This window comes from Rousettus aegyptiacus, unplaced genomic scaffold, assembly GCF_014176215.1.
Source record: "Rousettus aegyptiacus isolate mRouAeg1 unplaced genomic scaffold, mRouAeg1.p scaffold_m13_p_16, whole genome shotgun sequence".
Classification (NCBI taxonomy): domain Eukaryota; kingdom Metazoa; phylum Chordata; class Mammalia; order Chiroptera; family Pteropodidae; genus Rousettus; species Rousettus aegyptiacus.
The window spans coordinates 24,221,280-24,249,200 of NW_023416291.1; the positions used below are offsets into that span (position 1 = coordinate 24,221,280).

General features: G+C 34.2%; 2 protein-coding genes across 6 annotated transcripts in view; one reads left to right on the top strand and one right to left on the bottom strand.

Moving 5' to 3' along the window:
* The window catches only part of SAP30 (Sin3A associated protein 30), a 90,263-nt gene extending 64,254 nt beyond the window's left edge, over positions 1 to 26,009 (bottom strand). For 3 of the 5 annotated variants that reach the window (XR_004954890.1, XR_004954889.1, XR_004954891.1), the window contains exons 1-4: positions 25,228 to 26,009; positions 23,497 to 23,622; positions 22,996 to 23,094; positions 9,796 to 9,865 (exon numbers count right to left, since the gene is read on the bottom strand). Coding sequence is in view for 2 of the 5 variants with exons in the window: in XM_016148218.2 (XP_016003704.1) it covers positions 20,631 to 20,753; positions 22,996 to 23,094; positions 23,497 to 23,622; positions 25,228 to 25,545 (666 nt within the window). In the remaining 3 variants the exon portion in view is untranslated. Of the gene's footprint in view, positions 1 to 9,795; positions 9,866 to 20,411; positions 20,754 to 22,995; positions 23,095 to 23,496; positions 23,623 to 25,227 lie in introns of those variants that run through there. The other 2 variants (XM_016148218.2, XM_016148220.2) reach the window with 2 other exon arrangements.
* On the top strand, positions 108 to 10,210 carry SCRG1 (stimulator of chondrogenesis 1). Its single transcript, XM_036233607.1, has 3 exons — positions 108 to 244; positions 7,684 to 7,939; positions 9,984 to 10,210. The coding sequence occupies exons 2-3, from the start codon at positions 7,698 to 7,700 to the stop codon at positions 10,036 to 10,038; spliced, it is 297 nt and encodes a 98-aa protein (XP_036089500.1). The 5' UTR covers positions 108 to 244; positions 7,684 to 7,697; the 3' UTR covers positions 10,039 to 10,210.
* Positions 26,010 to 27,921: the final 1,912 nt, after the last annotated feature.

The following is a 27,921-nucleotide window of genomic DNA, read 5'->3' on the forward strand; positions in this document are numbered from 1 at the left end:
CCAGTTCCTGCAGCCCAGTGCAGCCCAGTCTACTTCTCCGCCCCCCACCCCACCACCCCCGCCTGTCTTGGCTGGAGCAGCAGGTCTGTCAATTCCAGGAGAGAGACAAGGCAGACAAAGGTTCATTTGTGAAGAACCTCCTTCCAGCACCTCCTCTCTTCTCCTTTTGCCCAAACTTACCCAGTGAGTTGGAGCATTTTAAAAGATTCTTCTGCCAAGAAGACCAAAAGGAAAGAAGAAAAGGGTATGTAATTTTTTTTCTTAAAAATCTTTTTATGTCATTTATTCTATCCCAAACTACTGTTATAGATTAGAGCAAATGTGTTTATGTGTTCAGCCATGAGAGAAAGAGATGATGGATGTACTTTGAAAAAGAAGATGCTTCTTAGGATAAAGGATAAAGGAAAGGAGTCAGATCAAAGGAGAATAGGAACTGTACATTCCTTAACTGGGAGAGTCACTTAATCGAAGTTTTAAAAAGAGGCAGCTTCCTCTCTGTTATTTCTTATTAATGCACACATCCACTCTGAATCTAGTCCGATGTAACAAGGCTTTATTATGCTGCCTCTCAATACTAGGTGAGGAGGATGAAGTATGTAATTTTTTAAATGTAGTAGCTATATCTCTATAATACCTTCTCTACATGAAGTTAACGGCAATGTCTAAGAAAGCTAATGTTTTTTGCTTTTTTTTTTTTAAAAAACCTGATTCCTAAAAAGAAGCTAGTATAAATGTGCGCTACAAAAAACGAATTCATTGAATTCATCCTTGGTGTCCCCACCGTGAAACACAGTGCAGTATCTGTACTGCTGAGCTGCTGAGATATAGGGGGCTTATAAAAATTCCTCTTTTAAATTCCTTAACTTAGTTACACAGTCTGTGAAAAGCTCTCCCAAATGCTGGTCTTTTTCTCCATGATGATGGTCTATTGTGGTAAGAAAAACTGTTAGAATAATGTAAGACTGAATATTAACATCATCTTCTAGCATTCTCTGACAGGCTTGAGGGCAGATCACCTTCGGGGAGGATGCAGACTTTGTTTTTTCACTGATAAAGGTCTCTTGGGTATTTGGGCTGATCATATCTGTTTTAATGCTATTTGAAAGGTTTACTCACTTTCTAATATCACTTCAATTCCTTTAATGTACACTTTAAGAAGTTTCACTTCAAGATTCAGTCATTCTAACACAAACTTCTTCTCACACAGTTAGTAAAGAGAGAGAACTTTTAAAATAACAGTGAATTTCATCCTCCAAGAAAGATGATGGAAAACATTACAGACTGGACGGCAATTTTAATCTCTTCCAATTTTGATATTTTAAATGTCAAGTTCTGGGCTGTAATTTTCATTTGCTTTTGCAGCTTTTGCTTCTCTCTAGTTGTTTTGAAAGAAATCTGAAAATGAACTGCCTTTTCTGTCTAATTCATCAACTCTGTTTCATTCCACTTCTTTTAATATCAGTTCCCAGAACTGACATCATGTGCCTACATAAGCACTGCACCATAAATGTCTCAACACTTAAACTATGTAGCCCTGTTAGGTTTGGCCTGTTAGGTTTAGCCCTGTTAATTTTTCTTTTTAAGTCTCCATTTAACTCCAACCATTCAAAAGCTTGGTAGTGCCAAATACCCTCACACAATCAAGATTTGCAGTTCCCTACCTATATGATGGTGGCAATGCTTCATTGCTTAATTGGAAACATCTTACCCATAATTCTGTATCCTCTACTTTGATCTTTTAAATATTATGCCACTATTAGGATATGAATGGTATAAATTAGGCACAATATTAATTATATAAAATTGAATCCAAAAACAAAACCAATGAATAACTATCTGTGGATTTCTTGCTTACTTTTTCAGATATTCAGTTTTTAGCTTTGTTTTCTTTTGTAATTTGGATGTACTCCATAGGAATTTTAAGTGCATGTATGTCAACTGAAAGAGAGAAAAAAAAAAGAGAGCAATTTGCTTCAAATTTGCCAAAGGCATTTCATCTTGTTGGAACTTGAAAATACATGGTCTTAATGGATTGTCAAGGATTAAGGTTGGTGTCTTCTAATGAAAAAAACTAACCAATGTATCACAGGAACAAACTAGTTCAGACATTTTCCACTTGCTAAATAAGAGTTTAAGCTATTTATCGACACTTAAGTAAAGGAAGAAGAGAAGACTTCAGTTCAAATATGTAATTTCTAAAGTGTTAAAAAAAAAAAAACCAGCAAATGCTGCCGAGTGTGGAACTTTCCATCGTAGTATGTGACTGAGACTGTGACAGAAACACTGTTTTATGCTCTGGCACTAACATAGTCATAAGAGGTGCATGGTATGGCAACATACCCACTTTTCCAGCAACTTATTTTTCATTTCCTTAGTGAATGTTTTTTGAACACATACTGTGAGCCCAGCATTGAAGCGGGCTCTTTCAGAGATGCAAAAAAAAGTAGAAGTTACAGTCCTTGCCTTTATGATGCTGGCAATCTCCTCTTCCAGTCCTTTCAATGTTGGCTCACCCTAGACTTCAGTCCTTTGCCTCTTCTCTTCTCAATCTATCCTCACTACTATTATTGACAGTCCCATAACTACAAATACTATCAATTAATATCCTGATGACTCTCAAATTTGTATTTCTAGCACTAACCTTCAGATTCATATTCAACTGTCTATTCTGCATCTTTACTTGGATGCCTAGTATACATCTCAAACTTAGTCCAAAGATTTACTCTTGAATTTCCCCCAAATTGACTGCATCCAATTCTTTCTCAGCTCAATAAATATCAATAGCATTAAGGTCAAAACCTAAGAGTCATCCTTGGTTCTTTCCCTACTGCATCGTATCTTGCATCAGCTTCCACTGATAACCTCTTCTATTTCCAATTTTATCCCACCACGACACATCTTCATAGAGTAAAAACAAAAGATGATTTTTCAAAAGAAATAAATCAGATCACGTTACTATTCTGTCAAAATCTTGCAATGGTTTCCCAATATATTTAATAAAATCTAAAGTCCTTATCATGTCCTATAAGGCCCTTTATAATCTTCATCAATCCTCCTTCCCGGTTCTAGGTAAATTCACAAAATGACTATCACTAAATGGCCACATGGTTTTCAGTGTGTTTCCCACTCCCAACTGTAGGCATATTCAACATATTGCTTACTGGCTTATGAAAAATATTGACAATGACAAGGCATTACTTAGTCAAATTCACAGTTCTTGTAGTACAGATCATAATATAAGTACTATGGGAACGAAGAGCAAGGGAGCTGTTAAGAGTGCGGCCTGGATCAGGGAGGGCTTCTTAGAACATAGGAGTTTGAAATTTGTCCTTAATGGATGGTTGGGTCAGAATTTAACAAAAGGGAAGAGATGAGAGGGAACAAGGCAAAGACACATGTGAAGGACTGAAGAGGTGACTGGTCTGACTGTCTATTAGCTCAGCGGTAGTAAATGATGCATGTGAAGGGAAAGTGGAAGAAAGATCTGAGGATTAGTCCTAAGAAGTTCATTCTTTTAGATAACACGAAACCTCTGTAGGCTGTTGCTCAGGATTAAACATGTGTTTTCAGAGAAGCAGTCATTTAATACTATAAATATGGGCCAGGCATTGTATTAACCACTGGCTATGTGGTGGTGAACAAAATAGACTGTCTTCATGGAGCTTTCTGTTGAATGGGAATGCTAGACATGAAATGAGTAAACTCACAAATACACAACTTAAATTGTGATAAATATTATTAGGGAGAAGAACAGGACACTATGAAAGAATCAGGTTGAAACTACTTCAGATTGGCTGGTTTAGAAAAGACTTTGAAGAAATGGCATTTAAACTGAGACTTGAAAGTTAAGAAGCCAGTCAAGTAAAAAGCATTTCCGGCAGAGAGGGCAGCATATAGAAAGACCCTAATGGAGGATGAAAGATTTCTTTTCAGTTATAAGGAAATAGTCTATACATCTTTATTGAGTATTTTTTTAAATGGGTGATATGGACTATTTTCTAACAAAATATAATTAATCAAGATTGTCAAGAAGTATAAACTATGTAGTATTTGTGACATATTTATACTAAAAAGTATTCATTGTTTATCTAAAATTCAAATTTAGCTAGGTAGCTCATATCTTATCTGGCAACCTTATATTTTAACAATATCAAATATCATTGTCTGAGTGGCGATATCATGTATATCAGAGACACAGGACTGTAGAAAAGGTCAGAGAGTGCTAGTATGCGGATTTTGAATTCATCTACCTTTATGTAGCAGAGTCTAATGGAAACACTCTGAGGAATAAACATGAGGCAAGACCAGTCTTCAAGATGAGTTTGTCCAAACATGCCTCAGGCTTCCACTCTTTTACCCTTCCTCCTTTTGTTATTATCTTATGTCCCTGTACTTCCTTCTTAGTCTCCTTCGCTGGCTTATAACCTCTTTCTCTGATTAATCTTCCACCCAGTCCAGAAATGTTAGAGTTTCCCAGTGCCCTGTCGCTGGCCATGTCAATTTGTCCTTCTCAGCATCCTCACTTACGCGTACCAAAAAAGAAACACATCAAAATGTTAACAGCAGTTCTCTCTTCACTGAAGCTCCAGTTGAATTTTATTCTATCTATACTTTTCTGTATTCCCTATGTTTTGCATTGGGTATTATTACATTTTTGAGAAAAATATTTCTTAAAAAATATCTAATCAGTCTTATGACTTTAATTAGAATCATCTAATGGAAAGAAAACTTAGTTAATAGTCATGAACAAGCTCAGGAACAAACTATATGCAGGAAATATAAGAAGGGTAACGAGCCCAAGTTGGCTAAATGTATAACTTTATCCAAAGCCATAAAAATTAGACAAATAAACTAGATTACCAAAGATAAGAATAACATTACTGCATAATAAAAAACTAGAAAAATCAAAGCTGTAAGATATAAAAAATGCCAAAGACCTAAAAATAATAAAAAAATTCATCAAACTGATTAGGAAAAAAATTAAAGAGAATTTACAGCTTTCCCTCAGAATAAATGCTAGTTGTGACCCCCCCCAAAAGGAAACAAAATAGAAATTGGGAAGTACAATTAAGTTAGACTATTTATATATATAAAAAAATACAATTAAATTAAAACGGTAGTATCTGCTGACATGCAAATTTAAGGATTTGACAGCTCACTAACCTTTCAGGAATAAATAGTTCTCTGAAACTAGACATTGAGTTTAGCAATCTGAGAAACTCCTCTTTGACTATAAGTATTTAGAGATTATGATATAGCATTTATTCTTTCACTAATGTGCCACGCACTGTTTCAGGTGTTTGGGATACACATCAGACCAAATACTGCCTTCCTGGAGCTTAAAGTCTGGGAAGACATAATAAGAATATTTTAAAATAAATTAGAGGTTCATAAATGCCATTGAAAAGCAGAGCAAATAAGGCAGACTGAGAATATGTGAGGGGAGATATAATTTTAAATAGGATAGTAGAGGAATAAAATGAACAAAGACATGAAGAAGGTAGGGGAGTCAGACATGCAGATACCTGGTGGAAGAGCTTTCCAAGCAGAGGAAATAATGAGTGCAAAGGCCCTAAAGCAAAAATATATCTGGTATTTTGAGGAATAGCTGGAACAGAATGAGTAAAAGAAAAGGTAGATGATTTCAGAGAGGTAATGGGAAGCCAGATTGCCATGGAGGCCATTACAGTGACTATAGCTTTTGCTCAAAGAAACTGGAGTTATTGGAAGGGGATAGATTTAGTCATTGATTGATATTTTCCTTAATTCCTTTAGTATTCCTGATACTTAGGATAGTACCTGGCATAAAGGAAACACTAAAAAAAAAAAAAAAGTTTGTTATCTTGAACCAAATTAAACCAGCTTGCTCCTGTTTTCCTCTCTCTCACGTAATTACTTAATCACGTTATCAGTGAGCCCCACATCAGCGCTATTCTCTGACTTCGTCACTTTCCCAATAGTGGCTGCTTTTCTCCTGAATACCCTTGCCAGTTTGGTCTTGGCATGGGAGAAAGGATTCTAAGTCATCTGAGGAAGTATATGATGATTTGGGTTGAAGATAAGAGAATGATTCTAGGCTATTTTTCAACAGCTTATTTCATCTAGAAGAAGATATACAAGACTCATTCCAGAAGTAGGAAGAGCAGCCTAAATGGCTCGTTACGTAAACCATAATGGGTCTTATTTTGGGACCCAATAGCTATTTACCCTATTCAAGAGATATGGGAGTCAGAGTAACTACAATTCAACTTGGGAAAAGGAGTAGAAGAAGGTAGAAACATAGTTCTGAGAATTTGGCTTACTTATTAAAATTACCAGCATATCACACAGTCATTTTTAGACTTTATAAGATTTGGGTATCTAGACTTCATATTCCTTCCCAAATGGAGTAACAAGAACCAGGTTTATCCATTCCCTTGAAACGACAATGAAAAAAAACTAGACAAAATACATGAAACGACCTTGGCCAAAACACTGATTTTAAGCAAGGAAGGACGACAGTGAGCCCTAAGAGATGGGAAGCAAGTGAGGTGAGACCTACAATTTCCCTCAATCTGCTGCCTTTGCAGATGTATCTAATCACTGAAAACTTCATATTAAAATTTCCTTTCGACAATACCGTTTTCTTTCAAAGTACAATAAACATATCTGTCTGCCTCTCTTTTTAATCATTCACAGTAAGAAAGACACTTTGGCACCTGTCAACAAGATGAAATCTGAATGGCTGCAGATTCTGATTCTGGTTCCTCTCCTATCTTACTAGTCTTCTTTTACTAAAATAGCCTCCATTCTTTTCATGTCTGATATGAAACACAGAGAAGCCTGATTAAATAGATGATTGATATTCCATAGCTCTATGTAAATACTGCATTTAAAGAGTTATCTCTGGGAAGAGAATTAGACTTGTTTGGTACAACTCCAAGAGTTCAAACTTCATGGATAGTAGCTACAGAAAAATATTTTACAGTAAGGGAAACATCAGAACTATATCAGTGGGATATATTGACTTAGTCAATAATGAATTTTCCATCATGGTACTGTGTAAGAATGAGCTATATGTTTATTAGGGGGAATTCAAGTCTCTATTTTCAACTGATGCTGAAACGAAGTAATCTATGAAGAAATAAAAGTTCACAATATGACTAAAAATTTATAACAAAAATAGGTCCCAAAAATAATTATGGAAGGTTTTTAAAACTTAATTGAACTATAAATATATCTGCAGAATATCTTTTGTCAATGTCAGGGTGGGACCCAAGTTTTTTGACAATGTTGTTAATATAGGCAAAGTCAAGAACCACTATACTTAATGATGCAATTTGTTCTAGAAATTTAAAAGAGTTTTGCCACCTCACAAAGCAGTTTTTCTCTACTAATATACAAAGCTAAATATATAAAAAAAATTACTTTGGGTTCTTAAAAATGCAAATTATATACCTTATCACCCCAGCATTTCTCATGCAGTATTTCTTTGTGGAGCCTAGGCACTTAATTTTTATCAAATATTCTAAGCGATTGTTATTACATGCGATCTTAAAACTACACTTGGAGAAACACAAGATCAACCCTTATTCTTTCTATCTAAGAGTTTATGAGAATGCTACAGAACTTTATGTTTAGATGAATTTCATCTTTAAAAAAAAAAACAACACTAACACATTTTGGATTTTTTTTCTATCTCAGGGCCAAAAGCCAAAATGAAATTTATAGTACTTGCTGCCACCGTTGGGTTAACTTTGCTGCTAGGAGTCCAAACCATGCCTACAAATCGCCTCTCTTGCTACAGAAAGACAGTAAAAGATCGCAACTGTCACAACCTTTCAGAAGGAGTAGCTGACCTGACAAAGATTGATGTAAATGTCCACGAACATTTCTGGAAGGGAAAGGGATGTGAGATGATCTGTTACTGCAACTTCAGGGAATTGTTCTGCTGCCCAAAGTAAGGAAATACAATCATAAAATATATTGTTATTAAATGTATGCATAACAATTCTTTTTTAAGACACCTTTTCAAATCTCAGCTATTTTGTAGAATCATCACCATTGCATATGAAACTAAATGTTTGACAGATTTCAATAAAACTAAATGAAATCAAGAAAATTAATAAGACTCTAATCTATTAAATTCTAAATTCCCTATCCGATTTATAAAACAAAATAATCTATCAGTAGCAGAGGTCAACTTCAAGGTTGATACTTTAAATCAATATGAAAACTAATAAAAGTCTTTAGATAAGAGTCCAGTGAACAAGGTCAAGTAATTAACTGGACAAAGCTTGGTAATGGTCAAAGAAGAAATTTTTAGCACTGAGTTAACCTGAAATGGACTAAATAAAAGTTATCCGTTAACTTGGAAAGTAGACATATTTTAAGTATAATACATTAGTAGATAAACCAATAAACATTTTTGGCTCTTAATTTTAAAATCATCTTCCCCTGGTTACTGAGGAATCTTTCAAATGCTATGATCTTGGCTATTTCATAATAAAATTAATTTTTTCTAATTACTTTTAACATGTCATAATATTTTTATTTTTCTAAGAAACCTATGAGGCAGATATATCCATCTTATCAAGAAAAGGCACAGAGGTAAATTGACCAGCACCATCCCACCTAACTAGTTAATATCAGCACTGACTCTAGAATTCAGGTCTGATTTGGACCAGATATTTTTCTTCTACCAACCCAGTTGGTTCTTAATATGTGCTTCCCAGAACAGCAGCATCAATGTCACCTGAGTTCTTGTTAAAAATGCATATCTATCATTGGTCCCCAGACGACAGCTACTAAATCAGGAATGCTGGAGGTGAGGCATAGTAATTATGGCTTAAAGGTCTCTATATGAGTCTGATGCATGATAGTTTGAAAAACACAGTACTAAATGATGATATCAACAACTTGAGTTAACTGACTCCACAAAACGACTTAATTTTTACCAGACTACATAAATGAAATACTGTCCAATATTAAAATATCATGTTTTCTTGTTTGTAACTGTAAGGCTTGAATCCAATTTATAGAAATGTACTTGTATTTATTTTACAATATACTTTTGTGATTAGCTGTGCTAATGGATAAGAATAGTATGAATATATGAAAGTAATTTCTATCTGATTTTGAGTCATCTTTTTCCCAGTAGCAACGAATTTACTTTGCTAAGCATATTTCTTTTTTTTTTTTGCCTATAAACACAAATTTTAATTTCCCATCCTATTTTTCATTGCTATCGAGATATAATTGACATACAGCACTGTATAAGTTTATGGTATATAGCATGACTTGACAAACATATATTGCAAAATGATTACTTTAAAAGTTCATAGTTAATATCTATTACCTTATACAGTTACCAATTTTTTTTTTCCTTGCAATGAGAGCTTTTAGGATTTACTCTCCTCGCAAATTTCAAATATACTATACGGCAGTGCTAACTATAGTTATGTTATACATTATATACTAAGTATATTTCTAAGAATTCATAATTCTATATACAATTTTATATTATTTCATGCATTTTATACATTACCTATGTGATATTTATAATATGTGTGAAATAGCTTAATATTTCTCCTTCCCTATAAAAGCTAGTAATTTATTTATTGACTTTCTGGGAAATTTTTAATCCGGTGTCTTATCTTTTAAACTTCATGGTCCATCCCACTCATATCAAAGGAATGAGTTTTTTTGGTATGATTATAAGATTTTTAAATCAACTAATCTTTTTTTTTTAAATAATAAATGATAACATAATATCAGTGGCAAATGGGGGGAAAGTAGAAGAATGGATTAGTTTACCTTCTTAGTCTTTGCGGCTCCTGTAGCAAGTCCTCTCACTCATTCTTTTCGTTCTTTATACTTTATTCACCTAAAAAAAATAGTCATATCTGAAATCCTATAAATCACTGTCCATTTTTATCCCAGAAAAGACTAAATATATATCTTGGCTTTCAGCTAAATTTAACTAATGTTCTATTTTCTTTCAGAAATACCTTCTTTGGACCAAAGATCTCTTTTGTGATTCCTTGCAACAATAATTGAGAATCATTGTGTATTTTGAAGAATACCATCCCTAATTTCCTCCAAACTGCTCTATATCAGTGTAATTGTAATTGTAGTTTCAATCCAGTACAATAAAACACAGACTCTATAAATTTTTACTTGTCTAGGACAAGTAAAGTGTTAAATAAGTAGCAATAAAAATTAATTAAATTTAATTTTTCTCTGTGGACATTGTTGACATTGGTTAAAATTTTGGGCTAGAAAAATTTTCATCTGAGGTGTTCACTATGCTCAGTAGAACAATGCTGTCCTCCAGATGAAGAGCCATATCCTGACTCGAAAACTAATAATTTTCTTCGTTATTGACCATCTAATAATACTGAAGGAATTAGATATAAACTGGGGTTCTTAGGAGGGAAACTAGAAGTTTTCTAGTAAAAATGGACAAGGGAGCCAATATTTGAGTATATATTAAGCATGTCAACAATTTTAAGTACATTTTCATTTTACTCTCTTAAAAATAATAAGAAAAACCTCCAAGGTAAGTATTCATAAGCCCATTTTTCAGATGCTAACCGAAATGTAAGATATTTGCTAAAACTCGAGGCAAGAATTTGAAAAGTCCTAATTCCAAAGCTCATATATTACACTCAAATACACAACTGTACCCTTAAAACTATGATATATATGCCCAACGTATCAACTTTTTTGAGAATAACAAAACACATATAAAAAAATGGATAAAAATTAAGGTCACATGAATTTTAAAAGTAAATAAAACAGATGCCTTAAAAGATATTTTCTGATTGTTGGAGACCGCTTTAGACTATGCCCCCATCATAGGGCAAAAGAGGTTATTTCAGAAAGTCCTTCAAGCTATAAAAATTTATTAAATGCTCGCTAAGTGCCAGCTATTAATGAGATTTGGGGATGTAGTAAAGAATAAGATGTACTTGTACTCTCGGAACTTGGATTCTAATAAAGTGTAATAATTACAAATAATTATTTATAAATGTGAAGACTGTAACAGAGAAGGTATAGGGTGTTATATATTGTTGTGGGAAAAAATTTAAGAAGCACCATGCCTGCAGTAAATCAAAAAGATATCATTTTGAGAAAAAAAGTGACCTTATTTAATTGAAATAGATCCTTGTGAAGACACATCTAGGACAGTATCTGGTATCTATCTATTCAGTGTTCAATAAGTGTTACCGGGATGGACCAAACAATTCTGAGGTAGTCAGAATTCAGTACCTGTTAAAATCTGCACAAACATAAGAACGTGTTTCCAAACAGTATGACTGCCTACAAAAGTGCATGAGATAAAATTGTTTTAAAAAATCAGATTCGTTGTTTTATCAGTATAATGTGATTTGACTGAACTTTTTTCTTCACTGAATAAACTGGTACTAAAATGGGACTAACTCAGTAATAAAACTCTTAAATCCTTTCTAGAACAGTGCGTAGAATAAGTAAATAAAGAAAAGCATTACTAACCTGTTTCATTTTCTATTCAGTATACACTATCTTTAAGGGAGAAAAAGTGGTATTCAGTATCTCTATAAATGACACATCACTGTGAGAGCATATGCGAGGCAGCAATGGCTTTTGAATAAATGTTCTCTTATTACTGCAATCAAAACCTAATAAGAAAAAGTCTTTGAAAAAAGCTCAATATTTAATAGATGAAATTGTATAGATTATGATGATTATTCTTCATCACATTCTCTCCCTTCTGAAAATAACTTTGTAATATGAAATTCATGTATGTCCTTTTATAAATGAATGTATTATAAAAGCACATATTCTTTATACTACCAAATAAATGTAAAACCATGAATGTTCACACAACATACCTTATGCAACATTTTCTGACTAGGTCAGTATGTTTTTAAAAGCCAAATTTCATTCAGTCATATTAACCAATAGATTCTTTATTTTTTCAATAGCTTTTAACTACAAGACAACTAAGCTTTTATTAAAAACTTACTATTCTTCTAAGCACTATCTACAACTGAATTAGGTAGATACCGTCATGATCCCTGCTTTATGGCCAAATTGCCAAGGTTTGGAGAGATTAAGTAGCTTGTTTAAAGTTACATTATTAGGGCATTCAGAGCCAGGTTTTAAATATGGTCAGTTGTACTCTAGCATCTAGAGTCTTAACAACTACATTATTTAATAACATCGACTAATCTGTTTGTTTGTTAAGGAAAGCAACCCTTTACTTGTAAAAGACACATGATTATACATTTTGGATAGCTCATATGTACTAAATGCTTACTGAATAATACTTTCTGTATTTTTCTTTGATTTTCTATATCCTTGTTCTTACTATGAATCCTATGGTCCTGAGCACAAATTTGACAATAATACTAATAGCTCATGTCTTCTCGATAAAATTTCTCTTTTCCTCATCATAATACATAGGGATTCCTTCAATATTTTTGTTTACTAGGATTAGTTATTAATCCTAAAGGATTATTAGAGAATTGGAAGCAACACAGAGAAACAAAAAATGAGCAACTATTGGAGAAAGACAGATAAGAACATTCACAGATCACTTTGCAACTATAACTTCCTTATAATTGCCAACAGGTACACATGAGTTCTTTCCACAATAAATCATTTTGTAAAATATTGTGGCAGGTATTTTTAAATGTAAATAATCCTATCGCTAAAGCACTATAGGCTACAGACTTTAAAATAATCTTCCCAAAAGGAAAAAATGATCAAAATCATACATTTATAAATCATCTTAACAACCTAAACCTAAACTTTTCTCTCAAATAGTTTGAAGAGAAACTGATATTAGAAAATTATAGTAAATCAATACTAAATTAGCTTTCTCAGTTTAATTCTATAAATGGTAGCACCATATGTGCTCGTCTTTGTAGAGTGGTATACCTGGAGAGAAATATTTGGCATATATGTAGCCCATATATTCTAAAAATTGTACAATTCTACAGTAAATTTTCAATAAAAGAGTATGCGTGATCTAATTTCCGGAGGTTTAGAAGTCAAAAAATAAGTCTATTGGGTATTATGTGTACAAAACTGACTTGATATATTAAGTATACATTAAAGGGAATACATACATACACGTATATGTATATAATATGTATCTATTCACATACGATAATATAGTAGCAATTAATACAACTATTATTTGAGGACTATAGTAGACAATATAGACTATCAATGCAACTAGGACATGACATATAAAGTTCATAGCATCAACTTTCAGCTAGAAAGAAATATAAAGAATTCCAAAATCTTAAAGGAATGAATTCTAGAGTAAACAGTACTTACACATAAAAATAAGTATATAAGTAAGATGTTGCTTGACATTTTAACTAACTCTACAAATGAATATGCAATATCACGACAAATATTTTTGAACCACCATCACTTGCCTAGATATCATAATTTGAATTTTGCTATATAAATTTTATATAAATCCATGTAAATAGTACCCAAGAGACCTGGATGGCTACACTAATATCAGACAAAATAGATTTTAAATAAAAAATTGTTATAAGACACAAAAAAAGACAATTTTATACTTTGAAAGGCTCAATTCACAAGATAAAAAAGTTATAAATGTATAGGCATCAAACAAGAGCCAGAAAATATGAAACAAATACTGACAGACCTGAAGGAAGAAAATAGTTCTAGAATAATAGTTGGAGACCTCAATACTTTACCTTAAACAAGAGACATCTAGACAGAAGATTAAAAAGGAAACAGAGGATGTGAACAGCACTATAAACCACTAGACCTAATAGACATATAACACTCCAATCAACAAAAGCTAAATACACAATCTTTTCAAGTGTACATAGAACATTCATTAGAACAGTGGTCACCAACCTTTTTGGCACCACGGACTGGTGCTCCTATGAGAATCTAATGCCTGATGATCTGAGGTGGAGCTGAGGTGGTGATGCTAGCACTGGGGAGCGGCTGCAAACACACACGAAGCTTTGCCTGCTCTCCTGGCGCTCACCTCCTGCTGTGCAGCTCAGTTCCTAACAGGCCACAGACTAGTACCAGTCAGTGGCCTGGAGACTGGGGAACCCTGCTTTAAGATATGTTAGTCATAAAACAATTCTCCATAAATTTGGAAAAATTTTAATCATACAAACTATCTTCTCTAACCATGGTGGAATAAAGCTAGAAATCATTAACACAATAAAAACTGGAATATCTGCTAATATGTAGAAATTAAACAGTACATCCTTAACAACCAATGAATCAAAGAAGAAATCACAGAGAAATTAGAAAATATCTTTAGGTGAATGAAAATAAAAACAAAATGTACCAAAATTTATCAAATAAGGTGAAAAGAAGTACTCAGAGAGAACTTCATAGCTGTAAACACTTACATTAAAAAAGAAGAAAGTTCTCAAATCAGCAACCAAACTTTACATCTTAAGAAACCAGGAAAAGAGCAAATTTAATCCAAAACCAGCAGAAAGAAGGAAATAATAAAGATTAGAGCAAAGATAAAAGACAGAGAATAAAAAAAAAAAAACAATGGAATCAATGAAACCAAATAAAAGATCATAACAAAATTGACAAACCCTCAGCTAGACTACAAAGAAAAAAAGATAGTCATGGACTGCTTAATAAGGACATATTCTAAGAAATGTGTCATTAGGCAATTTTGTTGTTATGTGAACATCAGAGCTCGCTCATGCAAACACAGAGAGTATCACCTACTACATAACTAGGTATATGGTATAGCCTATTGCTCCTAGGCTATACACCTGTACAGCGTGTTACTATACAGAACACAAGATTAAATCAAGCACAAGAGAGATGATGCAATCAAGACACATGATAAACACACAATATATGAGACTTCTGCAAGTGTAATGCACCATGTTTTACAATAAACTTTTATAAGTAGAAAGAGTACACTCTAAAATAACAATAAAAAGTATAGTAAATATATAAACCAGTAAGAGTTATTTAATATCATTATCAAGTATATGTACTGTACATAATTAGGAAATTTCCAGCTCTATTATAATTTTATGGGACCACTGTCATATATATAGTTTGTTGTGGACTGAAATGTCATTATGCAGGGAATGACTATAACTACAATTAGAACTAAAAGTAGGGACATTAGTACTGACTTTACAGAAATTAAATACTATAAGAGAATGCTACAAACAATGGTATGACAATGAATTAGATAATTTAGATAAAATGAACAAATTTCCAGAAACACACAAATTACCAAAGCCGACTCAAGAAGAAACAGAAAATTTCAACAGTACTATAACAAGAAGACATTAAACCAGTAATCGAAAATTTTCCATCAAAGAAACATCCAGATAAAAGCAACAAATGAACAGGACGAACAGAGACTCATGGACATGGACTATAGACTAGTGGTTACCAGAGGGTAAGGGGTAGTAGAAAGAGGGAGGTAGACAGGATAAAGGAGGTCAAATATGTGGTGACAGAAAGAAATCTAACTATAGGAGGTGAACACAGAGTGTAAATATATATATACGCCTTACTGTTAAAGTGTACAGCTGAAACATTAGATTTTGTTAACCAATGTCACCATAAAAAATAATTAATTAAAACAATTAAAATTAAAAAAAAAAGAAATATCCTGAACCAGATGGCTTTACTATTAATTCAATTAAACATTTAAAGATAAATTAACATCAATCTACCTTTAATTTTTCCAAAAAATAAAAGAGGAGGAAATACTTCTAACCCTGATGTGATACCAGGTTCAGAGATAGTACAGGAAATCTCCAACCCAATACCCCTTATAAATATAGACACAAAATCTTCAACAAAATATTAACAAACCAACCTAACAGTACATTAAAAGGATTAAACACCATGACCAAGCGAGATTTATCCCAGGAATGCAAGGGTGGCTCAACATAAGAAAATCATTTGATGTTACACACTATATTAACAGAACAAAGGTGTGGTGGTAGGGGCGGGGGAGTAGGGGACTATGATCATCTCAATAGTTACAGAAAAAATATATGACAAAATTTGACATCCTTTCATGATAAAAACACTCAACAAACTAGGAACAGAAGGGAACTTCTTTAACATGACAAAAAGCACTTATGAAAAATCCACACCTAACATCATCCTCAAAGATTAACATCATACTAAAACTCTCCTCCAAAAAAAAGAATAAGGATGGTTGCTTTTACCATTTCTATTCAACATTACACTGAAAGGCTTAACCAGAGAAATTTGGCTGGAAAAATAAATAAAAGGTGTCCAAATTGGAAAGAAAGAGTATCATAATCTCTATTTACAGATAACACAATTTTATATAGAGAAAATCTCATAGAACACACAAAAATACTATTAGATAGAGCTAATAAGCAAATTCAACAGTTGTCAGGTTAACATACAAAAATCAGTTGTTTCTATATGGTAGCAATGAAAAATCCAAAAAAGAAATGAAAACAATTCCATTTACAATAGCATCAAAAAGAACAAAATATCAGGAATAAATTTAACTAAAGAGGTGAAAGACTTGTACACTGCAAACTACAAAACACTATGGAAAGCAATTAAAGAAGCCTTAAATAAATGAAAAGATATCCCATGTTCATGGATTAAAATACTTAACGTTGTTAATATGGCAATCTTAAAATGATCTACAGATTCAATACAATCATCATTAAAATTCTAATGGTCTTTTGGCTGAGAGAGAAAAATCAATATTCAACTCATATGGAACTGCAAGGGAGCCCAAATAACCTAAACAATATTGAAGAAAAAAAAAGGAGGACTCAGACTTCCTGATTTTAAAACTTAATACAAGGCTACAGCAGTTCAGAGTATAGTACTGACATAAGAAAAGAAATATAGACCAATGGAATAGAATTGAGAATATTGAAATAAACCTAAACATCTATGACAAAAAGATTTTTGACAAAGGTGCCAAAACCATTCAGTAGAGAAGGAATAGCCTCTTCAACAAATGGTGCTGGGAGAACTAAATAACTACATGCAAAAAAATGAAGTTGGACCTTTAGCTCACTCCATATATAAAAATTGACTCAAAATGAGTCAATGATCTTAAGATCTAAAACTATAAAATTCATAGAAGAAAACATAGGGGTTAATTTTCATAACCTCAGATTTGGCAATGGATTCTTAGATCTGACACCAAAAGTATGAGCAATAATAACAAAAAGAAAAACAAGTTAGACTACATAAAAACTAAAAACTCTTATACATCAAAGATCATTATCAAGAATGTGAAAAGGCAATCTACAGAATGGAAGAAAATATTTGCAAATTGTATGTCAGATGTGGATTTAACATGCAGAATAATATCCAGAATAAAGAACTTCTACAACTCGGCACAACAAATAAATAAATAAACAATAAAATAAAAAATGAACAAAGGACTTGAATAGACATTTCTTCAAAGATATACAAGTGGCCAACAAGCATATGAAGAGTCAAAATCATTGGTCATTAAGAAAACGCAAATCGAAATCACAATGAAATAACACTTCGCACCCAGTAGAATGGTTTTAATTTTTTTTAAAATGGAAACACAAGTATTAGTGATTTGGAAAAATAGGAACACTTGTACATTGCTGGTGGGAATGTAAAAAGGTACAGCCATTGTTGTAAAGTTTGGAGTTTCCTCAAAACATTAAAAAAAGAATTACTGTGTGACTCAACAATTCCACTCCTAGGTATATGCCCAAGAGAAATGAAACATGTCCACAAAGAAATTTGTACATGAATGTTTACAGCAGCATTATTCATAATAGACAAAGGTGGAAACCCAAATGTCCAGCAATAAATGAATGGGAAACAAAATGTGATATACACACACATATACATACTCACACATGTGTATATATATAAAATTCAGCTATAAAAATAACCAAGTACTTATATATGCTTCAATTTAGATGAATCTTGAAAATATTACACTAAATGAAAAAACCTAGACACAAAAGGACGTAATAGAGTTGACCCTTGAACAAAATTGGTTTGAACTGTGTGGGCCCACTTGAACACAGATTTCTTTCAATAAATACTGTGAATGTATTCTCTTCCTTATGATTTTCTTAGCACTTTTTCTCTAGCTTACTTTATTATAAAAATAAAGTACATAATACACATAACATACAAAATATGTTAATCACTATGGTTTCCAGTCAACAGTAGGCTATTAGCAGCTAAGTATTTGGAGAGTCAAAAGTTACATAGATTTTTGACTGCAAGGAGTATCAGTGCCCTTATCTTGCATTTTGCAAGAGTCAACTGTACTATATGATTTCCTCTATATTATATGTAATAGGCAAATCCAGAGATAGAAAGCAGATTAGAGGATACCAGGGGATGGGAGAAGAGAGGAATTGGGAGTGATTATTTATGAGTGTTTTTATGGAGTGATGAAAAATTTTGAAATTAGAGTTGGTGGTTGCACATTGTAAATACATTAAATTCCACTAAAATTCTACACTTTAAAATGATTGTGTATTATGTAAATTTTACCTCAAAAAGACTTTACGTAGAAATAAGAGCTTGTGTCCTTAAATAAATACATTTCAGGTATTAATTTTTAGCCTTTTCAGAAAAGGTCATTACCAAATAACTTATTTCTTGAACTCGTTTTCTTTCTTCCAACTCAAAGACAATTTTCAATTCTCTTGATGCCCTGACATTAAAAGTAACCTCTACCCCTCTAGAGATGTTTTCAGTGACTTTTTGTTTTGATATAAAGATTTCTAGTGAATTCACAATTTTTGAAACCCAACAGCAAAGAAATAAAAATTTTATATAATACTTTTTCATTAGTTTCTTGAGTTCCCCAGCTTTGATGAGGTTCTCAATTTTTCATGTTTTAAATTGCTCTAAAGAGATTTAAATTCACTAATCAATACCAATTCTTATTCACTTCTTATCCAGCTACATTTTATGCAAATAATTAGTGATATGAAACTAATCTTTCTAGTCCAAGGTTATATTCATATACTTTAATGTAAGCAAATAATGTCAAGCTTTTTTTTTCTCAAGAATGAATTGTTTTTATAGGAAAAAGTAAGCCTATAGTCAAGTTTTTATTAAAAAATTGTGTAAGTTTTGGTAAAAATATAAAATTTGGAAGTAATGCTTTCTTCAAATAAACCGCACCTTGTTGCTATGTGGTTTATTTTTATATAACTAAGATAAAAGTTCTTACAGAGATTCCTAGATGCCAGGCTAGAGGATTCTATAATACCAATTATCATAGTTTATGCATATCAATAAAGAAGTAAATCTTTAAATGGTGATAGCAAAAACAAAGGTCTTGTCATTCACCATGTTTTTTAGCTGCCAACAAACTCAGAACACTTATAAATAGATTCACCTTCTAATGAACCAGTACTTTAGATTTAGCTGCATTAGTGGTTCTTAACTAGGGGTAATTTTGCCCCCCATGAAATGTTTGGCAATGATGAACAATATTTTTGGCTGTTATACCACCAGAGTGCTATTGGTACTAGCGTGTGGACTCCAGTGATACTGCTAAACCTATAAAACACAGGACAGCCTCTCATAATAAAGAATCCTCAGACACAAATGTCAATTTTGAGAAATCCTGTGCTTCATTATTAGTCTCCTCCATTTCCAGCCTAAAATCTGAACCATGATCTCAGAACTTCACCGAAGCTGTTTTGTTTAGATGCCACAAGATATAAATTCGATTTGTAATTATAAGAACTTGGATAAGCAATACAATTTCAGGAAAAGCAGAGATTAAAAATATTCAATAGAAACTGAGAATGAATGAAATATAAAAGGGAATAAAATAAATCAAGTCACAGCTATGTATGATCAAAATTTAAAGATCTTAGATTTTTAGATCTCTCCAACTTACTAGTTTTAATTTGCAATGTAAACAGTACAGAACATGACGGAAAGTTAAGAGGCATCGCAGAAGTTCTTTCTATATTCATGCCATAAAAATACCTTTTCTATAAGGCAAAGTTTTAAGAATTTAATTCTATGTTCTTATTTGAACTGTTAGCACTGAGCTTATCTTTGCTGGCACATTAAGTCTTCTTTGGAAAGAGATAGGCATTAAATTAAACTATTTTTCTTTCTTATACTTCAAGCGATAATAAAATAAGAAATAAAAAAGAAGTTGCATCCCAATGGAAGTCTATTTTTTAAACTTGTTAGCACTAAAAGCACCTTACAAAATAATGCTATTTAGGATATCTTTAATTCCAAATCAGATGGTCCCAGAGAAAGCAAAAATGCTACATTTGCTAATTCTTAGAAATTAAAAAAAAAAAGGTGGGCGTAACAAAATGATCTTTATATTAAAATCTCAATATTGGTCCTTGAAAGTCAGTTTAAAATAAAGTTTCACAAAATAAATACACTGAAGCAACTATAATAGTATTAACCTTTATTTAAAATATTTGTTAATCTAGGAAAGCTCATTTTACATGAGTTTCCAACTAATTATTAGAGTCAGAAACAAACAAAATAAAACCAGAGAAAATCCTCTGTAGAAAAAATACACAAGAAACATTTATTTCTACATGTGAAAAAACAGTAAACAGTCTTAACATCTGAATATACAAGTCTTAGTCTCAATTCCATTTCTCCTAGTGAACACCACTATCAACCTTGAGATCTGATTTGTTCTTGTCATTCTTCACTGAGTAGATGAAATATGTTAAGGTGTCTTTTTCATTCACTGGAATAGACCTAAAGTGGCAACCAACTATCTACAAAGAAAAAAAAATTGAGGATATTAAATTATAGATATGAACAGATTTTAAAACTAGATAAAAAATACTTTCATCAAAAGAAAAAGTGTTATGTGCTAAGGCTATTTTAAAAAAAAAAAAAATAAATTGTACTTAACAAAATACCCCAGGGTAAAAAGCATATAAGAATGTTATATGAAAAAGAGAGTGTGATTTCAAAGGACCCTCAGCCCACTCAATTAAATATACATTAATTAGAATGTGTATTTCCTTTTATTTATTTTAAATTTTATAACTGAAATCTAGATTAGGAAGTCAATATTTTTAGACTTTAAATATCAGTGAAATAAAACAGACTGTGAGTCCACATGCATCATGTAATGGTTTAGACCCTACTCAAAGAAAAAAGATAAATATAGAGTTGAGAAAGTTCTGGTACTACAAACCATAAAATAGCTTACAAATATGTTTGCTACAACTTATGTTAATTTATTTTTGGCAGTATTCTTTGTTAAGGTTTCTCGAATGTTTTTCTGAATAAAGATTATAGGTGGAAAATGAGAGGAGGGGAGAGAGAGGTGATCACTGAAAAATGTTTACCTGCTTTCTTGCCTTTTCATCATGCTAATCTATCATGTGCACCGCAATTATCAACAGAAGTACAACAGACTAAACTAGGGTGCTCATATGCTTATTTAGATTCTAGAAGACAAAACTTCTTAAAGAAAAGTTATCCAAATGATGAGACTTAAGGTGGATAGTTATCCAACTCTGGAATCACTTATAAATAACTGTATTTCTAAATAAACTACAACTCTCATGGCTATTTGGATTATGGTTATTTCTCATTTCTAAAGAAGAAAATTGCCCTAGAAATAATATAAAATTTTTAAAAATATCAGATTATCAAACACTTCAGTTTTGGTTTATGTATTTAAAAAATATGTACATTTAAATGTAACATTTAAAATAATCAGGTCTTTGGTTCTTATTTGTCACAAAACAAAAGTACTTGCACTCAATTAGTATCTGTATATATCAATATAGGTTAATAATAGTAGGCAATTTCTACATTTATGCTACAGTAATCTGCTATACAATCCAAAAGGACTAGATCTTTTAAATCAGATTTAAAGAAAATTTGAATTTTTGCTGCTTAGGCAAGAAGAAAGAAGTAATTCTGGCTAAAAAGTTACTATATTGGATCTCAATGTGAAAAAGTATTCTGCCAAAGAACTGTACCTTCTATTCATCTTTTATCTCATTCAGTATGCACATTTTAGAAAATGCTGGATTACTAAATTCAAGCTAAAGAATATGAGAAAAGTAATTTATATACATACATATTTCTATTTTGTCAAGCAGGCTAACCATTTTCATTTTAAATATGATTAAAATATAAATATACAAATCAATAAGCATCTTAATATGATGCAAAACAAAGATTTCTTGGTTCTATTATTTCCTGAGAACACACACACACTCGACTTTTTAAAATTCGCTTAAGGACTAGAAGTCCTATATGAAAGCAAACTATTTAAGTAAAAGTTTGGATACAAGTCTGCATCTTCTAGATATGAAGAAAATATGGATGCCAAAAATAAGACAAACATAAACAAGGACAAATTCTGGAATGGTTAAATCAGAAAGTTATAGGAACACTGCTTAGGGACTTACCTCTAAGACCTATTCCATCAGAAACTTAAAAGAGATAAGTTCCAATAAAGACATCAAAGCTTATTAATTTATTTTGTTGTGCCTCAATTAGGTGTTCAATAAATATTTACTGAGTAAATAGAACTTTAAAACAGATTTCTAGAATGAGAAAAAATTCTCACTCAAAAGAGCCAAAAAATTTGAAGAGGAATAAAAATGGAGGAATTTATTTTATCAAACCTGTTATAAAACTATAATAATTAAGATAGTATGGTCTTGGTACAGAAATAAAATTAAAGCAATGAAAAAAATTCAATATTTCTGCAATTCTCACTCAATACTTCTCAATATTCAGTATTAGATGATGCTTGGAAAACTGCATACAATCCATTGAATAATCATTACATAAAGAAATATCGTAAGAGGCAGACAAACATTTCTAGGTAACCAGATTCTTTCACAATAGATTTTTATTAACTTCGGTCTTTCTAACTAAAAGATACTGTTATACACACTATGTTAACAATTACATTAGCATTTAATGACTCTTTTTCGTATGAGCACGCTCATTTAAAGTTTTAAATAGCTTAAAACTCATAAATACCTCAACAAGTTGTGCTTTATTAAGTCCTGGTCTGGTTGGTAGTTTGAAGTGTCTTTTGTATCTCCTAAGTGTATTTACTTGTAACTGGTATAAATCGACCTAGAAAATATTAACATATCTCAATTAGTTCATGCAATTTGTTAAAAACATCTTTGATAGGGATTATAGCATTTTGACTGCAGCACAATAAAAACTTCATTCCATTATTAAAAAGCATTGTATATAATTGAAACTATAAATGAATTAAACTTTAATTATTTTAGAATAAATACTAAAAATCAGAGGGAAAAGTTATAAGGCAAAGAACTATAAGAATTGCCATTGAAAAAAGAACAAACCAAACTGTGGAACTGCATGTTAATTAGCTATATTTATTTTTGCTTTCATTTTCAATTGTTTCAAATGTTTCAAGTATTTTAAAAATTTGTTCATATCTTTTTATCAAATTTTCAGAGTAGACTACCTAGGATTTACATTTAACATATAAAAACTTTCCTCTACCTCTGGAGTATCAATATCTTGAACAGGTGAATCTCCTCCATCATCATCACTCCCTTTTCTCTTTCTTCTGTTTCGAACACTCTGAATCAAGTTTTTATGATAATCACAAATGTAAAGATGCCTTACCTGAAAAAGAAAAGTTTCACAGACTACTTATGATTATAGTAAAATTTGCCAATATATTAGTAAAGTATATAGGCCACAGTGAATTACTAAAAATAAAAAAGTCAAAACAGGCCATTGTTAAGACAAGGGCATGTTTCTAAAGTCTTGCATCCAGTTAAAACATACCATATCTGGAAATACTGTTGAGAGGATTACGAAGTGAAGTGAGGAGGGTGGTAGTAGAAATGAAAGGTAGAGAAGGAAAATAACAAGGTCCAACCCTCTGGATTTGAGTCATCAAATTGCAGTGAGGGTAAACTAGATGAGTTAGGTCATGCTGTTTTTCTAACAAGGGGAATGATGATGTTTGCCCACAATTTTGCTGTTTGAGAGTATTTTCTCTACTAAAGAGCATATGTTTGTAACAATATATACTTCCTAATTTTTCTTTCTAATTGAATACCCAAATTATAATCTACATACAAAACTATTCACTTTAACAAATATGCTATTGATTTAAATTTGAAATTATGAATTTTTCTGAGTATTAAATGAATGTACTTATCTGTAAAACATTTTAACACATTTTCCCAACCAAAGCTATGTGCAATTATTCAGGTTTACCTGAAAACTTTCTCATGAACATGTCTGAAGAACTGTATAAAAACGAAGAAAGTATCACGAACTTTACAAAAACTTTAATTACATATATATAGTCTTTGGAGCTGTATAGTAACAAGTGAAATATTGAGCTTCATATAATAACAGTTACTCCCTAAAAAAAAAGAATAATTAAGGACTGACTGAGCTAACAGTCAATTAACTTCTAAACTAAGTGCAAGGTAAAAATAAGCAGGACGAGTGAAAGGTTCTGACATCTTGTTATTCATTTACTGGCAGCCCGAGCTCGGAAAAATGGCAATGGTTGTTTCTAAAAGCCTCGTAGATTGTCAAAAGAACAGACGTGTAAAATGACGGAAAAAGAAATCCTGATGGCTGCCAAACGGATGGCAAAGCCGCAGAGACTACATGCTCCCCACGCTCGGAGCAGCTGTCCCTAGAAGCTGACATCGCCGTCACCGTTCACAGCCCAGGCTCTCTGCAAGGCCCAGGGGGAGCTCGCCTTCCCTCTCACTCCGTACTAAGGAAACCAGGAACGAGATCTTTCCCGACTGCGATGTCAGGTCCTTGCAGGATTCCACTTTTCATAGACCAGAGGGGCTACTCCCTGGGACAAAAGGCCAGTTTGGGCAGCAAAACAAAGAAGGCGCCTTCATTCCATAAGTAGCTGCTGGGCTACAAGAAAACTACTCCCGGCTCTCTGTGAGCCTGTTCTCTTTGTTTTGTTCCCTGATCTCAGCCAAGGAGGAAGGGGGAAGGAAGACTGAGCGGGAGGGACGCAGGGGTGGGGGGAGGAGGGAAGGAAACCACAGCATGCAAGTTATGTGTCTGCTGCGGGTGGCGGTGGGAGTTGCTGCGACTTTGCTGTTTGCTTCTTACTGGAGTCGCCACAACAGGTTTGAAGCCAGGTCTGGGAAGAGGGGTAACCCCTGAACACCCTGCCTAACAACCCCTCCCGGATCCTTAAGGAGGTGGGCAGTGCAGGGCCGTCCCGCCGTCACTTACGCTCTTATCCAGCTCGATCTTAACCTTCTTCTGGGAGATGCTTTTCTGTATTCTCTTGCTGAAGCTGGCGTTGCCTGCCGCCCTGCCGCACCGCTCACCGTCCTCCCGCAAACAGCACAGTTGCCCGGGGCCCGGCCCAGCCGCTCCTGGGGGCCCAGCCGCAGAGACGGCGACGGCGCCGGGCACCTCAGCCCCGGCACCCGCCGCGGCTCCGTTCCCCGCAGAAGCGGCGGCGGCGGCGGCGGCGGCGACCACAGCGGCCACTGCCGCTGCCGCGTCCCCGCCGCGGCTCATCTCCTCAGGCGTGAAGCCGTTCATGACTCCGCGCTCGATGGCGCCAATGCTGACAGAAATCTCCGATCGCCTCGCAGCTCTGCCGATTTCGGAGACGCCGGGGTCTCGGCGGAGTCCCTCAGGCACCTGCCGCCGCGACAATTCGCTCTGCACCCCAAGTCCTCTGGCGGCACAGCTAAACCAAAAGCGTCCCCCGCCTGCTCGTGTCTGCGGGATCCTGGACAGTGAATAGTGCTAGGGGTCGGGAACCACAGTCGAGCGGCGCCTGGAGCTGGAAACCAGCTCACTGTCACATGGAGACTTTAGCAGTTGGACCGCTGCACCTCCTCCTCCCTCCGGCCCCTCGATCTGCGCAAGCACGACGCGCCCTCTCGGGTTCCGCCCCTTCCATTCTGCCGCTGGGCACGACGGGAATTGTGGTACTCTTCGGGGGACGTCTACCTGAGCTGCGGCCTAACCCTGCGCCTCGCGGGTCGGAGGAACTACTCGTCCTAGCATGCATCGCGCGGCAACAGGCTGGGCTATTTTTTTTTTTTTTTTTTTTTTTAAGCCCGGGGAAAACAGAGGCGTGTGGTTGGCTGGGTTGCTGTTTTCTCGCTTATCTTTGCAGGGATATTGGTTGGTTGGTGTTTAGCTCCTGGGATTTTGCAGAGTTGGCATTCTAGATGAAGAGGTCACTCAACTCACCAGGCGAAGCGCAAAACTCAGGGGGCGGGGTAGGAGGGGAGTAAAGGTTCTGGGAAAAAAAGTTTGGGGGCCGTTTTCGTATCTGTGATGAGAGTTTTTGGTGTGACCACGCTTTTGTGGGAAACCCAAACCAAGGAAAACTCAGGCGAGCTGGCGCTTTGCGGGTCCTAGAGGTCCTGCAGCGAACACCGCGGCTCGAGAGCAGGTCCATTCATTGATGCACTAAACTGTTAATAAGAGCGTCTGCTTAGGGGAAAACGTCCAACCCGACCTCCGGACTGTGACAGGACCGCCTCACGAATGCCTCAGCTGAAGGCCGTTTCTAAATCCTTTTCTGTTCCTGCAGAGAACCCGTTTAATTCTTTGGTGCACAAAGACAGTCTACTGCTTCCTGAGGTGGAGCTACGGACTAGTTGACTATATAATAAGGCTTCTTTCGCCGTCACCCCTGTTCTTTTTTCATTTCTTCTGGAATGAACCTGGAGAAGGGCGGAGTCTAATATTGTTTAAAAGGGGCCGCGGAACCCCTTCAATACCGTTAGCGTGAGTGCTGTTAGAAATTGAGAAGTAAACCGAGTTTCTTAGGTCGCCTGCACACACATGTGCGCCTGTTTTCCGTATGAATCACTGGCTGCATAGAACAATACTTGTTTAACAGTATTATTACTTTATTTTTCTGACACAAGGCCAAAGGAAGATGGCTCCTAGTATTCCTTCCGTAGTTCAACAACGTCGGGGTTGGCATTTATGATTGTCTTGCTTTTCCCTGCTACTCAGCGTAGCATTCTCATGATTGGTTTGACCCAGAAATAATCTATCAATACCCTATTTATAATCAATGTAGTTTTTCAAGTAAGGAGGAAGGAATAATTATTGTATAAGCAATTGACCGTTATCTATAATGATCTAGATTTGGGAAATGCGATACAAGTAATAAGACCACGCTACTTAAAATTCTTGAAACATAAATAAGTTCAGAAGTTAGCAAAAACGAGTTATTGATTTTAAGGAAAGTTTAAAAATAATTCTACCTTTGTAAACCTAGAAAATAATATATTCAGATATTGACAAATTCACTCAGTAAATATCTGAGCCTCTAATATATGTATAGCTAGGTCCTGTGAGATATAACATGATACACATTCCCTGCCTTCAAGAAACTTCTAAACAGTAATTCTTTGTATTACATTTTCTATTTTATAAAATTCACAGGTATTATTTCTTTGCAAATCATAACTCTGTGGAGAGGAAATTTTATCTGATTTGAATAGTGGGCCCTGTAGATCCTTGCCCATACCACTCTGGCTTTTACCCCAGCAGTGTTCTCAGAAAGATTTCCTGGGGCCAGTAAGCTGCATCTCTGCCTGAGGGCTTTCTCTCAAATTTAGAAGAAGCTTGTGTAGTGAAAGGCAATTGGTTAAGTGCTTGAGAATTAATCAACCTCCCATCTCAAGCAGCCTTTAGGCAAATATCATATGGATATCCCAGCTCCTTTGCCCCTCACATGGGTAATTTTGAGGCATGTAATTCATACCATTACCCTGAATTTTCCCATGGGTTTATGCGCAAGTCATTACTAGTGGTATCTGGTTTGAAAAAGCACCCTTTATTTACTGCCTTCCCTTCTTTGTCTCACTTCTCCACCTACTACAGGAGTTTCCTGAATCCTCTAGATAAACTACCTGTACTCAAATCCTCCTCTCAGGATTATAG

What these genes read in the sequence shown, in the direction of transcription:
- SCRG1 (XM_036233607.1), top strand. Translation starts at nt 7,698, where the DNA reads ATGAAATTTATAGTACTTGCTGCCACCGTTGGGTTAACTTTGCTGCTA. An exon ending in GAATTGTTCTGCTGCCCAAA is followed by an intron (nt 7,940 to 9,983) that starts GTAAGGAAATAC and finishes ATTTTCTTTCAG; the next exon opens with AAATACCTTCTTTGGACCAA.